Below are 18,054 nucleotides of genomic sequence, written 5' to 3' on the forward strand. Positions count from 1 at the left end.
CAATTTCACACTGCTCAATTATGCTCAGTCACCTGACTGAGTCAATAACTGGGAAAGGAAGAATAAGCTTTAGCAATGGGAGGCTAGAGAGAAAAGTTATTTCAGAAAATGTTCTCTCATTATTTACTTAAAAAAATAGGTCCATGATCAATATGTAATTGTTTATTAGGACCTGTCTTGCCCTTAACTGAAACAATCTTCTTACGGTTCCCCCTTCCTATTTCTCATCTCAGACTGATGAGAAATTCTGAAAGGCTGTCCTAGGCCTCCTCTGGGTGTGTGGGTGCTGTGTGTCAGAAAGCAGAGGCTTCCAGGCCACAGGGCAGACTGGGATGGATGGTAGCAGTGGTGGCAGGTGCACTTATTGAGTTAGTAGCAGGTGAACAAAGGAGAGAATATGAAGGACTTATCAAGTAAGTGGCAGAGATGGGGAGGAAGCCTCTGGTGCCACTTTTCTCATCCCATAGTTTTATAAGCTCTAAAACACTCATTGCATCTCTTTCATCTTCTGCAGACTTTTTTTTTACATATAATTATGACGCCAAATCATGTCACTGCAACTGATATAAAACATTTCTTAATTTTAAAAAATGTTGTATAACAACACCTTTTAAGTTTAGCTAAGTACTTCAACCATCATTTGTTGAATGCCTACTGGATTTTTAGCACTTTAGGAGATATAAAAAGAGGTGATATGGTCTCTGAACCTTAGGAGCTCACAATATAGTTGGAAAAAGACTAAAAACCTAGGTGAAATAACTATAGAAAAAAAGACAAGACAAAATATGAATAAGTAAGTGGCTGTATAGCAAAGATTGCCTACAGAAATGCTTAGGAAACAAAAAGTAATTTTGGGCTTAGTCAGAGAAGCCTTCTTGGAAGAAGATGAGATGAGCCATGAAGGATGGATACAATTTAAAGTAGCAGAGAGACAGACTGAATCAAGGAACACATCAAGGAAAGACAGATAGGGAGAAATAAGCAAGATGTATATGGAAAAAAAATAATGGTTGAAGCAGAGGGGCAATGTTGGATAGAAGTGAGGACTAAGATTGGACACGTATAGTAGGACTGGTTAATGGAGGGCCCTGGATGCCAGGCTGAGCTTGGCTTAGATTCAAAAGAGATCCCCTATATATTTTTTTTGAGGCAATGGGGTGAAGTGACTTGCCCAGGTTCACACAGCTACTAAGTATCAAGTGTCTGAGGCCACATTTGAACTCATCTTCTTGAATCCAGGGCCTGTGCTCTATCACTATGCCACCTAGCTGCCCCAGACTCTTTATATTCTTGAACAAGGGAAACATATGTTCAAAAACGATATTTTAGGAAGTGGCAGAATGCAAAATGGGTTTGAACAGAGGGAAACTAGAAACAGACCAGCTAAACAGACACACCTACTTCCATATTCCCTAACACCTACAAGCCAAGGTGATTGTTTCAAGACCAAAACTGAGGAAAGAATAAAATATGCAGTGAATCAGATCTCCCCTTCTTTATTCAACAATCAACCTTACTGGAAGAGTAGACCATAGGCAAATTCACCACGGTCTCTGCTGTTCCACTTCTAAAAAGAACATACCTCTGAACACTGCTGTGTTGGAAGGAGGGGCTGAAAAAAATACAGTCCAAAAACCTTTAGACTTCTCAAACAACCCCTTGAGAGTGGTACCCAAATGATGAAGCTTAATGTAACGTTTAATGCTCCATCCCACTGCTCTAATTAATTCAGCTTCTTGACAGAGTCCTCTCAATATCTTCACCTAAGGGAGGAGGTCCAGTACATTTACCCCTGGGATGAAAACACTTCACTAATTCTGGGTCTTAATCCTCTCATTATCTTACTTCACTTAACTAGGCCTGACTTCACAATGGTAGCACCTGCAGCACATTGTTAGAAAACAGCTGAGTGCTAAAAGTTGTGAGAGGCAAAACACTAAGAGGAAAAAAGAAAACGAAAACCTCTGGATGAGTGGAAATAAGTAACTGAATTCTGTGGTTAACGAAACAACCATTGCTCATTGTTAAGAAGATAGAAGAAGCTCACACCTTCACGTGCAAGCAACTTGCAATGATCAAATCCCCTCATCTCTGAGTTACGGTAACTTAAACAGCACAGATGTATATCAGTCACCTGTAGAGATGATGACTCAATGTGTATGAAACTCACCAGGGTGAGCTACAGTAATCGAAAAGCCAAGAGCTCACGTTTCTTTAGTGACACACTCATTTAAAAAAAAAAGTTAGTCAAACCACAAAAACGTAACTGCTTCCAAACCCACATTGGACCTATAGTCCGCTTCAAGTCAGAATCACCTCACATCTCTTGATGATTCATAATACCAGCTCCAGGCTGAGCCAGAGGCTCTTAGCCCATGAAAATACAACATCCAAAGAGCAGGCACGGTCAGGCTACCTGTTCTCCCTACAAAGTCCCATGTTTAGAATCAGTCATTTTACATGAGAACAAAACTGACACAATTTGTTTATAGGAATTCATAGGATTTAGGGTTGGAAGGACCTCAGAACAAGGGAGAAATTATCTGGTCCAACCCTCTCATTTTATGGATTGTTGTTGGCCATTTTCTCTCTGTCATTCTTTAAAAGTAGGGGTTCTTGGACCCCTTGGGCAATCTGTTGAAGCCTATGGACCCCTTTTCAGAATAATGCTTTTAAATAAAGTAAAATGCATAGAATTACCACAGAGACCAATTACATCGAAATACAGTTATCAAAATTAAAAAAAAAAGTTTACCCACCTCAGGTCAAGAAGCTTTGATCAAGTCCAATCCCCTCATTTTACAGTTTAGGAAACTGAGGCCCAGAGAGGGGAAGAGACCCAAGGTTATATATTACATTTAGGGGCTGAGGGCTAGATAAGGTAATGGGATTGTGGATTTAGAGCTAGAAGGAATGACAGCGAATACCTCTCATTTTACAGAGAAAGGAACTGAGGCCAGAGAAGGGCTGACTTGCCCAAGAACATACAGCAAGTGAATTGCAGAGCCAGGGTGAGAATTCTGTGGGGTGAACAACTCCTGTAGAAAAGCTCCAAATTAACTCACGTCCATCTCCCAATGCCTCAGGGTTTTCCCCAGCAGGAAAGTAGGGGCCATAAGCACTTTAGTATTCTAACTCTAGTACCTAAAGCAGGGGTTGTTGACCTTTTTTTGTGTCATGGGCCCTTCTGGCAATCTGGTAGAGCCTATAGACTCCTTCTCAAGTTAATGTTTTTAAATGAATAAAATAAAATACATAGGATTACAAGGGAAATGAATTATACTGAAATACTGTTGTCAAAATGTTAACAATAACAACCACCAAGTTCTTGGACCTCAGGTTAAGAACATCTGTTTTAAAGGGTGTCAATCCCTAGTCCCTAGGCCAAACCCCAATCTGCGTCATTTGCCCCCAGATACAATATTCTTCATTTCCTGTTCTAAAACTGTTGGGTAGTGTGGGCACGAGCCTGTTAACATCTTCACAAGATGTGAACAAATCTTAGGTATCATTATATAAAAATGCTGAGAGGGACCTCGAAAGATCAGTTGTAATCATGTTGGTACATAAGGAAGTCTGCTGAAGAGATGAGTGAGATTTGATCAATCTCTTCAGAATCTAGAGTTAACAGAATGAGAAAAGGTAGCTTTAGCCCCATTTTTACCGTTTGACACCAGATGATTTTGGCCCCCTCACCACCCCCAACTTCAGGAAGGTGACTAAACCATCCAGAAGAAGGGTCTGTGGATAGATTTCAGGGGATCCATGAACTTGGATGAGGGGAAAAAATTACATACTTACTTTCACTAACCTCCACCTGAAATGTAGCATTTCCTTCAATTATTTAAAAACATGAGTCTGGGAAGGGGCCTGTAGGTTTCACTAGACTGCCAAAGGGGTTCATAACATAAAAATGGTTAGGAACCTTTCACCTAGAAGAATGCTATAGTTTGATCCCCTTTCCTTTTTGGTTTTCATATATCTTTGTATCTCTTTTGACATTTTATATAGCACTTAGTACAAAGTAGGCCCTTAATAAGTATTTTTTTTGGGGGGCTAGGCAATGGGGTTAAGTGACCTGCCCAGAGTCACACAGCTAGTAAATGTCCAGTGTCTGAGGTCACATTTGAACTCAGGTCTTCCCGACTCCAGGGCCAGTGCTCTATCCACTGCACCACCTACCTGCCCCATAAGTATTTTTTTTTTTGATTGGCTGATGTTTGGGGCTGGTGATAGGGAAGTAGTGCTGCTCAGTCTAATTCATGACCTAATTCATTCACTGAACAGTGTCTACAGCTAGGTTCTGGGGAAGATAAAAATATCAACAGGACACAAAATTATTTACAATTCTTGATGGGGGACAGAAGGAGGAAAAAGTACAGTGCCATGCTGGTCACTGACTCTAGCAAAGGAGAAAGCATCAACCACAGTCTCTCGTGGCAGGGGCAGCTGGCAGAGGTTCTGAGAAGAATTAGGGTAAGGGGGTATGGTGGCAGCACCTGGCCCACATGCCATTTTTGGCTAATACATTCGTATAATATACACTGAGCACCTGCTATGTGTCAGGCATTATGCTCAATGCCACAGGGGACATAAAAATTAATTAAACTGGTTTCTACCCCTAAGGAACTTATAAATTAATAGGGGAGAAAAGACATAAGTGCCATCTAAGTGGTACAAAATGCCAAAGGGGGGAAAAAGACATAGAAATAACACAAAAGAGCTCACAAGTGTTAATCTATCCTTTTCTCGAATATCTCTAGGGCCAGGTATTCTGCAAATTCGTCTGAACACCATTCTAGTACTTTTGTCACCCAGACAGGTAAAACAATAGAACATTTCCAGATGTTCTTTACATGGTCATATTGTCTGGAAAGATACTGTTTGGGAAGAAAGTTGCTGTCTCTTCACAAGTCCCAATAGCTATCTCTGTTAGAATGTGGGCTTAGAACAGAGACTGTTTTGGCCTTTCTTTGTATCTCCAGAGCTTAGCACAGTTCCTGGCACATAATAAGTACTTAATAAATGCTTGACTTTGCATTTTCACTAGTTTATCCCTCATACCTGGATTTCTCTCCCTCTTCATCTCTGTCTCCTGGCTTCCTTTAAATTTCATCTTCTGCAAAAAACTTTTCCTTGCCCCCCTTAATGCTAGTGCCTTTCCTCTGTTGACTTTCTCCAATTTACCCTGTATATATCGTTTGTACATTTTTTTTTGCATGGTGTTTCCTCCATTTGATTGTAGTCTTCTTGAGATTACATATAGGGGATATGTAAAAATAGGGACTTTTTGCCTTTATTCCCAAACCACCCACCACAGTTAGCACAGTTTGGGGCATGCTGATGGAGCTTAATAAATAATTTCTGACTTGCTGACTTTATTACAAGATAAATCCACATGAGTAGTCAGGGTATCAGAACTATGCCTCTCAGTGTGTTTATCACCTATCAGACCTTGAGCAAATAAAAGTGAGGAAAAGGAAAAGTAACTCCTCATTATGGATATGGTCTCAGGCTAACTGTGAGTTAAAATCCTGTGCTGACTCCCCATTGGAAGAAAAGACAGAAGAGAACAGTGAAGTCTAAGAAGGAGAGAGAGGGAAGGAGAGGGACAGGGAGAGAGAGAGAGAGATGGGGAGAGAGAGAAAGGGAGAGAGCACAAAAGAACAGTGCTGATGGGAGCAGGGAGAGAAAAGGCAGAGGGTTACAGTGAGTGGATTTTTTTGTTTTGGTGGCAGAACAATTTGTCCTCTGTAAGGTAGATGCTATTTATTTCAGGGGAGACAGCACAGGGAGATAGTTCTGGTCACTTGGAAATACCTAGTTTCTCTTTCTACTAGACTACGATCTCCTAAACGGCAGGGACTGTCTTTTGCCTTTTTTTTTTTTTTTGGTATCCTTAATGCTTAGCACAGTGCCTGGAACACAATAGCACTTAATAAATGTTTATTTTATTTTATTTTATTTTATTTATTTTTTTGGCTAGGCAATGGGGTTAAGTGACTTGCCCTGGGTCACATAGCTAGTAAGTGTCAAGTGTCTGTGGCTGGATTTGAACTAAGGTCCTCCCAACTCCAGGGCCTCTATCTACTGCACCACCTAGCTACCCCTTAATAAATGCTTACTCACCAACTATTATTGACTGGCTCAGCACAACCTTAGAACTAGATGGTACTGCACGCGCGCATACGCGTGCACACGAAAACACTCCTATCCACCCACCCAAGGAGCTTTTCTCCTCCCATTTTTCACTTGTCAAGTTTTTTCCCTGACCCACAGTTGGCCACATACACACACCTCAACTCAGCTCAGGGAAGCTTAGAGGCCAGGGATCCTTTAGGTCTCCAAGAAGGGAGAGGGCACAGGTAGTTTTCACCCTTAGAAACAGGTAGTGAAACTGCTTTCTACAGCTCTTTTAGTCCAAGGAAGCAGTTTCTCATTAGCTGCTTCACACAGAGAGCTGGTGGTATATTATTCTGAAGTGTCAGAATTTCACTAATATTCTTACAGTGGGTGAGAGATTTTTGCAAATGTGTATGTGTTGTTCTCAACATAAAGAAAACATCCTTTATTATGAGGAATAAGTCAAATAAAAAAAGCGAGGGAAACCCTGGAGTGTACTCCTTGTTCTAAACTACAAGTCTGTTTTGAGGAAGAAAGAAAATCCAGAGAAAGGAATTGTGCTTTTTTTCCTTTGTTCCCCAAATGGGGAATCCGTACTTTCATTTTGGGCCCAGTGATTCAATGGTGGCCTTGTTAGGAATTAAGCCAAATAAGGTTGTGTCAGTAAAACAAGACGTTGAGAAAGGAAAACTAGAGAAAGATTTGTGCTATTGAAAGTAATGTCCTGGCCTTTCATAAGAATAGCTAAGAAAAGTTGAGTTCAATGATGTAAGGATGTTGGCTCATGAGTATGTATCATCATGTTTTTTCCTACTTTACAGAGAATTTCCTGGAGACTCAATTAGAAATAGGTTTTTTTTTTTCTTCTCTCCACTGGCAGCTTGTGTTTATAGTCTTATTCCTCAATAAAAGCAATTTCTACATGTCCAGCCTGCTCTAAGCTTTAATCAAGGGCCTTTGTTTACAGCGTATGAAAAGTACTGCCCAATTAAGGTGTGATAATCAGTGTCTGTACAACAGGTTGCCCTGATGACACATTTTGACCTTTGCTTTTATAGTTCAAGAGGTTAGGAAAGCCAAGATTGGTCTGAGTACTCTGTAATTGGCTTCAAGTATTAAAGGGAGTGACTCATTCTTCCTTCACACCTTACCCATCTCTCTGGGAGCTTATGTCTTCAGAAAACCATGTCCCAGTTCTTCAGACAGTCAGAAAAAGAACTCTTCCCACCCCCTCATCTTTCTAGTCTTATTATGCCTCCCACCCTCACTTACTCTCAGATCTAATGACGCTGACCTCCTTGCCATTTCTTGAACAAGATACTCTATCCCAACTGAGGGTATTTTTACTTGATGTTGAGTCCTGCTGGAATTCTCTCTCTCCTCCCTCCCATTGTACCCCATGGCTTCCTTCAAATCCCAGCTAAAATCCCATCTTCTGCCTTTCTCAAATCCTCTGCCAATTATCTTCAATTTATCCTGTCCGTAGCCTGTTTGTATATAGTTGTTTACATGTTTTCTCCCCCACAAGATTGTAAGCTCCATGAGGGCAGGGACTGTCTTTTGCCTTTCTTTGTATCCCTCAGGGCTTGGCAGAATGCCTGGCACACAGAAGGCACTAAATAAGTGTGAAATGACTGAGGAAGAGGTAAGCTAAGAGTGAAGGTTATAAGTTAATGCTGGAAGGCTGGCTTAATGCTTTACTTTGGACAGCGCTACCATCTTGGGTAAAACACATGAACATTTGCCTAGTCTTAATTTTCTTCTGCAAATTCTCTGATTCTATTTACTGAGAGGGGTACTATGGTTGCAGCTAAAATAGCACCAAGTTAATCTGGCAGCACATGTATAGCTTGGTGTCATACGATACATGCTGATTAACTGCTGTTGCTTAATAACAACACAAGGTTGACCACTTGGTAAGGAATTTCTAGCCATCATGAAGATAGTTCCCTAAGGTATAAAGGGGATTGTGTGTGAAGTGCATTGGTGGAAGGAGTACATATTCTAATGAAACCAGGAATCTCTGAAGTAATAATAATTAATATTGTTAGTAATAATTAAGAGCATTGTGGCTCACAAGGCACTTTCTTCACAACAACCCTATTAAGTAAATGGCATACATATCATTCTTGATTTTACAGATGAGGAAATTAAGGTTCAGGTTGGTTACTCACTTGCCCAAAGTCAATCAGTTAATAAGTGTCAGAACCAGGATTTTATGCCATGGCCAGGAACAGTCTTCCCATAATGCATGCTGGGAAAAACTTGCATAATGAACATTGCATACTATCCTTATTTTTAATCATCTTGCCACAGCTTTGCAACTTTGAGAAAAATAAAGTTACAAGTGCCAAATATGGATAATATAAACACAAAATGATAGCCAATAATGGCTAGCTCAGGTATTCTCTTCTGTTATCTCTATCATTCATGCTTTGTGCTGAGCAATTCCTAGTTATTATATAGGGCCAAGAAGCCTTGAATCTGCCACCTCAGTTCAGATTCCCTGTCAAATACAGCAGGCGCTGCTGTTTGATGACTCAGATGATAGGGGGAAATCAATGTCTAAGAAGTTGAGAGCATTGGTGTCACGCTCAAATACAAATGAGGGTCACTAATCCCTGTGGGTGCAGATTGGTTTGAAAATGTAATGCTATCTATGTTTTATTGTATTTTTATTTATTTTGTTAAACATTTCCGGGGCAGCTAGGTGGCACAGTGGATAGAGCACTGGCCCTGAAGTCAGGAGGACTTGAGTTCAAATCCGGCCTCAAACCAAACACTGACACTTACCAGCTGTGTGACCCTGGGCAAGTCGCTTAACCCCAATTGCCTAAAAACAAAATAAAAAACCCCAAAATACATAAATATTTCCCAGTTACATTTAATTTGGTTCAGGCAGCACTGGAGAGTGGTCATTTGACACCTCTACTCCAAAGTACTTGACGTTAGTCTGGGGGTAAAATATTGAAATCCTATGACCACAAACAGCAAAAAGCAGTCAAGATACAAAATATATTGTATTATATTTGAAATATGTTACCTGAGACTATAGCCCCAAAATAGGTTTAATTCAGTGATAAAAATTGGTTAATTATATAGAAAGCATATAATATAATCTATATTAAATATATATTAGATATAAATATTAAACATATAACATTCATTAAATATATAATAATAATTAGTCTTATATTTCAGTTCCTTCAAGTAAAAATGCATCATCTCTTACCGGCTTAAAATTCAGTAACATGTTAATCAATTTTCAAATATTCAAATATCAATTTTCTCCCATACCTCTTTACTCGATCACCCTCAACCCTTCTGATTAAATCAACTCTTTCTCCAGATTCAAATATTAACCAAAGTGTTTCTAGTCAAGGTCTTTCCTGTCTCAAAAGAAAACTGTGAATGCATATAACAGAGCAGGGGGTAAAGGAAGGGAAAAGAAGAAGCATTTCTTAAGCACCAGCTATGTGCCAGGAACTGTACACTTCTATAAATGTTATCTCATCTGATCCTCATGATAACCCTGGGAATTTGGTGTTGTTAATATTGTTCCCATTTTACAGTTGAGGAAACTGAGGCAGCCAGCAGTTAAGTAACTTGTTCAGGGTCACACAGCTAGTATGTATTTGAGGCTACATTTGAATTTGAGCCTCCTTCTCCCTGACTTCAGGCCCAGCAATCTATCCACTGTGCCACCTAGCTACCAGGATCTGGGCATAAAGAAAGATGGAGTGCTGTGTATGGTATTGCAGGACTTGATTCGGAATCTTGTCTCTGCTGCACCGGGCAAATCACAAACTCTCTGAGCTGAAGGTTCCTCTTCTGTAAAATGGAAGCATCAGCCTTTCAGGTTCCTGTGAGCTCTTAATCTATGATCCTTTGACCCTAAGGTTTCAAACTATTCAAAACTTTACTTGTGTGTTGTCTCCAGAAACTCTAAGTATTCAAAGATGCACATTACCTTCTCAAATTTGTCAGAATCATAATTCTGCAAGTCTCACTGCTTGACCACAATTCCCTAGGGATCAGGAAGGGTCTTACTCAGTCTAAATTAAAATGTATCATTCATCAGTCCAACACAATTTATACTTAATCTGTCAAGTGGTATGAAAATCATTTATCCAGGAATAAAACCAAAGAAAGATCCAAATTAGATAACCTTGAAAGGTAGATTCTCTTAATTTATCAATTTATCACAACTTATCTATGCAGAAAAAAAAAACCTCTCTAGACCAAAATTAAATTTCACCCAGTTCAAGAGCAGGGTAAGCAATTGGTCTTTGTAAAAGGTATGAGGGGATGGTAGTAGGGAGAGAAATAGATATGACTTTAGAGATAAATAGATGTGATAAAGTGACTGATGGTGCTGCTAAAATTCTATGTGGCAAAGCAGCTCTATTTTGATTTGGATAACTATTTTTGTTAGACATCAGTGCCTTGAAACCAATTTATAAGTAAACCTAATGCATTCATTTCAGCTGTCCACTTCACAAAAATAAATCTCCTTTAATTATCATGGTCACATGCATGCAAACATCTGGGAGAATTTATCAAAATGTTGATGGTCCTCAACAGTTGAAACATTTTAAGAAACATAACTGTTTTTTAGTCATCTCATTTTGCACCATTTTCTAACAAGGTGAAAGCCAATGACATAAAAATTAACTCCAGCAACCAAAACATTTCCATCAAATCTTGCTATTTAAGATGTTTGTTTTTCAGGCACTCTCTCTTCAAAGTCAATCCTTGGCTCATTCTAGGAAAAAATGGCAATATTTTTCAAAGCATGAAATCAATTGGAGCACCAAAGAGCTTTAAGTAGAAAAACATGAAAAGGCTGACCATAATGCTATCCTGACACAAAAATAAGGGAAGGTAAAAAAAAAATTCTTCTATTCAATACATGTCACACAAGGAAGAAACTATAATTTTTTTATAAAAAATAAAATTCTATTTATTAAGTAGGAATTCTAAATATTTGCATAATCTTTATTTGTCCTTCTTTAGTCAATTAAATTCATCCTAATGGCTCCATGCATCAAAATGACCTTTTAGAATAAAAAATAAGCTAGAATGAAATAAGAAGATAATATAATAAGAAATGAATTACTTATTTAAACCTAGACTGGGCCAGGATGGCCCTTGTGTAACATGTACTCTGGGTTATCTCCTTCAGATGGATCTGCTAACAGCAGCAGGCAAAGGGCTTGTATTCTTACCAATAAATTTCTGGGGCATCGAGCTTTTTCGTTTGGCCACGTTGGTTGCTAATCTGTCCAGCACAAGAGCTCTTTCGGTTCCCATCTCTGCTTTGAGATGTCTTGCCTCCACGCTGGCTGGTTTGGGAAAATGTAAGAACAGGGAAAAAAAACAACAAACAGGTAGGTAAGAGGGAAACGTTTACAGGTCTGATGCACACCTGGTTGTTGTGGCTTCCTGTCTAATATTGTTTGGACTCTTGCAGAGAGTCCCTGCTGTGGTCAGGGAAGCCTAGCACTGAGCCATATACAAACTTTGCTGTCTTAGGGTGAGGTAGGAAAATATGACCCATCCCCAGCCAAGACCTTCATTAGCATGAAGACGTATAAAATGAATAGCCTGGATGTGGTTGGTTGAGAGACAGAACTTCTAACCCCCTCCTCTGCTTTCTTTCTGATTCTGAGTAATGCTGTGTATGTGAGACACCTGCAGACTGGAATATCTAACAACTTGTCAGAGGGCTAAAAAGTGTGGTGCCCTGGATAAAGGGCCCTATTTGTGTTAAATGCAGTGTTTGGAAATAGGATTTTTTTAAAAAGCAAAATAGCATGGAATCTGCTTAGTTATTTGTACTTTTAGGGTGTGTGGGGGGTGTGTGTGTGTGTGTGTGTCTGTGTGTGCGTGTGTGTGTTTAACATGCTTCTCTCTGTTTCTTTCTCTTTGCAGGGCAATAAATGTCAGCTTTGGTCAAAATGCCTTGGGCACATCTATCAAACCCTTTGCTCTTATTTTCCAAGAGCAGATTTTTGGCTAACGGTCATTGTATGAATCACTGAATGAGGCAGTTACGTGATATAGTGGATAGAGTGCTGGGCTTGGACACGGTAAGACTGGAGTTCAAATCTTGCCTCAGACACTTACTAGCTGTGTGACTCTGAGCAAAATTGCTTAACCTCTCAACCTCAGTTTCCTCATTTGTAAAATGAGAGCTAGTCCTTATATAGCTCTTTAAGGTTTGCAAAATGCTTAACACATGTCAGCTCATTTTCTCCTTGCAAGAACTATGGAGGGTAGGTGCTATTGTTAGTCCCCATTTTATAGATGACAAAACTAACGCTGAGTGACTTGCCCAGAGTCACAAGGCTAATAAGTACCTGAGCCAGTATTTGAATTCAGGTATTGCTGTTTTTGATCAGTCATTTTCAGATCACAGTTTCAGACTCTGTGACCCCATTTGGGGTTTTCTTGGCAAAGACACTAGAGTGGTTTGCCATTTCCTTCTCCAACTCACTTTACAAGTGAAGAAACTAAGGCAAACAGGATTAAGTGACTTGCCCATAGTCACACATCAAGAAGATCAGTCTTCTTGACTTTAGGCTCAGTACTTTATTCGAGTTGCCAATTATCTGCCCCACATAATTCAGGTATTCCTAACTCCAAATCCAGCAGTCTTAACTACTGTACCACTTAGCTGTAAAGTGAAAAGCTTGGACTCCACAGACTCCAAATCTATGAGAGTATGAACCTTTCAAATCTAATCTACAGAATCACAATACTTGATTCAGGAAATTAATCCTTTTATTGGAAGTCAGTTTCCAAAAGTAGCAGTTCATCTTCATACTAACCCTTCAGGTTTATGCTCTAAAGTGAAGCTGTGACACTACCTGCTTCAAAAACATGGTTTTCTATTAAAATACTTGTATGCTGTCCTAAGCAAACAAATTGCAAAAAATTCACCTTTCACCATGGTGCATTTTGGGAATTTCAGGCAAACAATTTTTATTCAGTTCAAGGAAGAAAAAAATTGAGAGGTGGTCCTCAGACTGCCATTGAAAAGATACAGTTTGAAGCACTGGGTTAGGAATCAGAAGAGCAGGGTTCAAAACTTCGTTCTAATACTTATTAGTGACCTCGGGCAAGCCATTTAGCTTCTATGGATTCTCATCTATAAAATGAGGGGTTTAGAATACATGAAATCTAAGGATCCTTCCAGCTCCAGCATCCTATATGTATATTAGCAGCCCTTCCCAAAAAAACCAGTGTACAAAGTTTGCATCATCTGAGAAAATCATGTAACTATGAGATTTGGAGTTTGCTAAGGTTACTGGTTTGAGGGGTTAACAGTGTGATGGGCTTATTATCCAGTCCTACATTCTCTGGGGTCTGAGCTAAGCATTTCAACACCCCCAAGAGTCAGGTGTCTGGTGTCCAGAAAAAAAGAACAAAAAAGCTGCCACATCTGCCATAAGTGAAAAGGAAGCAATGATCACCATTAGCCAGCATGGATTCATAGAAAACAAATCCTACTAGCCTAATCCCATTTCCTTTTTGGGACAGGGTTACTGTATTAGTGGTGGTTCTCAAAGTGTGGTCCAGGGACTCCCCTATACCGAGACCCTTTCATGGAGTCCTCACAGTCAAAACTATTTTCATAATAATAATAAGACATTTTACTTTGTAATAATGTAGATATTGATCAATATAACTCATATAAACAAAAGCTCTTGGTGGGAAAGTCCTCAGTAATTTTTAAGAATGTAAGGGGGTCCTGAGACCAAAAAGTTTAAGAACCATTATATCAGGGGAATGTCACAGCTATATTATAGTCTGATATATAGGCATTTGACAAAAAATCTCATATCATCACGGACAAGGAAAAAATACATAGGCTGGGATCAGAGATGGTTCAATGAATGGACCCCCAAAATGGCAATTAATATCAACCTGGGAGGATGTCTCTAGTGGAATGCTACAGTACTCTATCTTTGGCCATGTGTTATTCACTGCTTAGATGACATCTAACATCAAATTTTCACAAATGACACAAAGCTTGGAGAGACACCTAATACTTTGAACAACAAAATTAGAATCCAAAAATATCTAGAATGATGAACCAGATCAAATGATACAAGATTTTATAAAGCTTTATATTTGAGATTGTGGGTTTAAAAGAACAAAACAAAACAAAATGGGATCACAAGTGTAGGATGGGGTAGATGAAAATGGAGATGAAGTTAGGCAACAGCTGATGTCAGATTTTAGTGGAGAGCAAACTGAATGAGTCAAAAGTCTTGTGGAAACAAAATAATTAATTTTTTTCCTTTTTACTAATTTGATCTTAGGCTTCCCTAATAGAAACATTCTCCAGAACAAAAGAGATTATAGCTTCATTTGTCCGTGCCTTAGTCAGACAACATCTGGCACACTGTGTTCAGTTCCTGATGCCACATTTTAGGGGGCCTATAAACATGGTGGAGTGTGTTTGGAGGACAGTGACCAGGACATTGAGGAGAACTATAGATACCATGCCATACATGGGATGAGGATGGGTTGAAGGGACTGGAAATATTTAACCTAGAGAGGAGATGGCATGGAGGGTCAACACAGATACCTTCAATCATTTGACAAACTGTCACAGAGAATAGGAATCAGATTTGTTTTGCTCAGCTCTGGGGGACAGAACTAGAAATATTAGGCAGGAGGTGTATAAAGAGGCAGGTTTCGGTTCTCTGTAAGGAAAAATTTCCCAATGTGAGGTGGACTCGAGAGATAATGAGTTCTATGTCACTGGAGGTCTTCAAGTAGAATTTAGGGGATCACTTGTCAGATATGCTGGGGAAGATTCCTGGATCAAATGGCCTCTGAAGGTCCTTCCAACTCTGAAATTCTGTGAATTGCGTGGGGAAGATTCTAGAGCAGGGGTTCTGAAACTTTTCTGTGTCCTGGATCCCTTTGGCAGTCTGGAAAAGCCTACAGACCCCTTCTGAGAACAATGTTTGTATATGCATAACATACAACACATGGGATTACAAAGGAAACTAAAGATTAGTGAAAATTAAGGTGTAATCTTCCCCATCTAAGTTCATTGACCTTGTGAAATCTATCCATTGACCCTTTTGGAACCTCTTTTCCAGCTAGTGAAACATGATCAGGTTGATGTGCTTAAAAATTCATAAGAAATAACGTAAAATGTGAAACTAACATTTTTCTTTGTTATTTTGCAGGTGCTGTGGGGCTTTACAGATCAGTCATTTCACGGGAAATTATAAAGGCCAGTCAGTGTGTCTATTCTGCTGGTGTCAGACAATTCTTTACTATGACTCAGGGAGGCCCATTTAGTAAAAAACATATTAAGCTACAGATTCTATGATATCTGGCTGTGAAAATAGCCTGTGGAGAGAAAATGGGGCTGGGGACAATGAAGAGTGACCAAATTGATTAGACTTTAATGAAACACTCTAAACAAAACAACTCTGTGCTCTAAAAACCTAGTCTCCTGTCTTTAAGCTACTGTTCAGATGAAGGAAGAAAACTTCAAAGTGAAGATCCCTGGGCATTACTGATAGAGTACTCAATCCACAACCCTAAGCATCCTGGACACCCTGTCTGCCAGCTCTGGGCATTTTCACTGAATGTGCTCCATGCCTGGAATGCTCTCTATCCTCAGCTCTGCCTCCTGGCTTCCCTGGTTTTTGTTTTGTTTTTTTTTGGTGAGGCAATTGGGGTTAAGTGACTTGCCCAGGGTCACACAGCTAGTGAGTGGTGTGTGTCTGAGGCCAGATTTTGAACTCAGGTCCTCCTGACTCCAGGGCTGGTGCTCTATCCACTGCACCACTTAGCTGCCCCCCTGGGTTCTTTTAAATCAAAGCTAAAATCCCATCTCCTACAGGAAGCCTTTCCCAATCCGCCTTAATTCTAGTGTCTTCTCTCTGAGAGGATTTCCAGTTTACTCTGTCTATAGCTTGTTGTACATAGTTGTTAGCATTCGGCATGAGTTCCTTGAGAACAGGAATTGTCTTTGTTTTTCTTTGGATCCCTAGCACACAGGGCCTGGTAGACAGTACGCACTCAGTAAAGACCTGTTAACTTGATGTGACTTTATTTGAAAGGGCACAATTAGTATAACGTCACTGTGTAAATAGATTAAATACCTTTCAGGTAAAGGATAAATTTAAATTGCCAGGACATAAAACTATCATACATACTACTTTCAGACAAAAGGGAAAGCTTTCTGTATCATTAGCACTGGATTGCTTGTCTGCAGTTAAAAGATCAGCCCAACTAAATGCAGACAGCTTCACCTCCAGAAGACTGCCTGTAAGCCAAAGGAACAGCTGAATTTTGTGGGGCAATATAGCAACCCATGAAGAGTATCTACCAAGGCATGAAGAGATGAGATCAATGCCAGTGGAGGGAGCACCCACACCAATAAAATCACATTTTGAAATATGGCACAATCCTAAGTACAAACTCAGGAGACAGTTTGAACTAAGTCAAGTCCAAGCTGGACTGAATGAGACTCCTAATTCTAGAAGGGTGAGAGAAGCTGATGAACTCCTTTGCCTATGGAGTATTTGAATTCAGCAATTATTATCTACAGCATTCATCCATATGAAATCATTAATTATTTTCCCACCAGATATTTACAGTAAAATGGGAGGCAAAGCTCTGTCCTTAATCTCTGTTATTGCCATTCTTACTTTTTTTCCTCCAATCATTCTCTCAGTCTGCACATTCACATGCATGAATGACCTAAAGCCATTTAATCATAGGATTATATAGACCAAGACTATTTTAGGATCCCAGGCTAGTGCTCCCTTCCATCCCTGGGGTCGTCACTGTCACAATTGAACAAAGTCACTCTCAGTTATATCCAACAGGTCTACACTGCTGTTTAATCAATATCTAACAGACAGCATTAAGTTGGTAAGCATAGCTAACCCACCGGATGACAAGAGTCAAGATCCAAAAAAAAAAAAAAAGGTTGTTAATCCCAAAGAACAAGAATAGAATGTTAGGCTTAGTCTAATAGAACGAAATTCAAAAAAGATGAATGTCAAGCCTTACATTTGGGTACAAAAGAATCAAATTCACAAAGGAGGGAGACATGGTCATACATTGGTTTGTCTGAGAAAGATCTGGGAGCTGTAGTGAGCAGCAAGCTTAGTAAGAGTCAACAGTACGAAATGGCAGCCAAAAATGCTAATCTGGTCTTGGGCTCCATTAGAAGAGGCAGAGCCTTTGAGACTAAGGAGATGAGAGTCCCTTTCTGTCCTCCGCCCTGGTCAGATCTCATTTGGTATTTCCTGTTCAGCTCTAGGCACCACCATTTAAGGAGGGCATTGATAATCTGGAGACTGTCTAGTTGCCAGAGGAGGACAAACTAGAATAATCAAAAGACTCAAGTCGGTGTTGTATGAAGAGTGGGTGAAGAAACAGATTGCAGGAGAGAAGAGTGAAGAAAGGTGAAGGGACTGGAAGAGGGGAGGCTGGGGAGGATGTCATGGTTCTGTTCACGTCTATTCTATGAAGGACTGTCCTGGAAGAGGTATTCTACTTGTTCTTTTTGTGCTCGGAAAGCAGTGAAGGCCTGGAGTAAAGAGGACCTGAGTTCAAATCCAGCCTCAGACACGTACTAGCTGTGTGACCCTTGGCAAGTCACTTAAGGCCACTTGCCTCCAAAACAGAAAAAATAAAAAAGAGGGAGCCATGAGTCTGAAGTTACAAAGGCAAATTTAGGCTTGATATTAGGAAAAACTTTACCAACATTTAGAGTTTATCCCATATGGATGAGCTGGGAGGTGATGAGTTTCTTCCACCCTTGGGGGTTTTTAAGCAGAGAGAGAGAGAGTGGATCAATTTCATCTCTAAATATGAGAGCACACTGTAGGGATCAAGTCCTCCTTTGGTCACTTACTCGCTATTGCTGTTTACCAACAGAGA

At 39.8% G+C, this 18,054-nt stretch overlaps 1 protein-coding gene across 7 annotated transcripts in view; it reads right to left on the reverse strand.

Moving 5' to 3' along the window:
• The window catches only part of IKZF3 (IKAROS family zinc finger 3), an 87,850-nt gene that overhangs the window by 8,282 nt on the left and 61,514 nt on the right, over window positions 1-18,054 (reverse strand). For 5 of the 7 annotated variants that reach the window (XM_020997289.2, XM_020997287.2, XM_020997288.2 and 2 more), the window contains one exon: window positions 11,352-11,468. The exons of the other annotated variants lie outside the window; for them this stretch is intronic. In XM_020997289.2, the coding sequence (XP_020852948.1) occupies window positions 11,352-11,468 (117 nt within the window). The remainder of the gene's footprint in view (window positions 1-11,351; window positions 11,469-18,054) is intronic. 7 annotated transcript variants of the gene reach the window in all.

The sequence above is a fragment of the Phascolarctos cinereus genome, unplaced genomic scaffold (genome assembly GCF_003287225.1).
Source record: "Phascolarctos cinereus isolate Bilbo 61053 unplaced genomic scaffold, phaCin_HiC Scaffold_5;HRSCAF=322, whole genome shotgun sequence".
In the NCBI taxonomy this organism is placed as follows: domain Eukaryota; kingdom Metazoa; phylum Chordata; class Mammalia; order Diprotodontia; family Phascolarctidae; genus Phascolarctos; species Phascolarctos cinereus.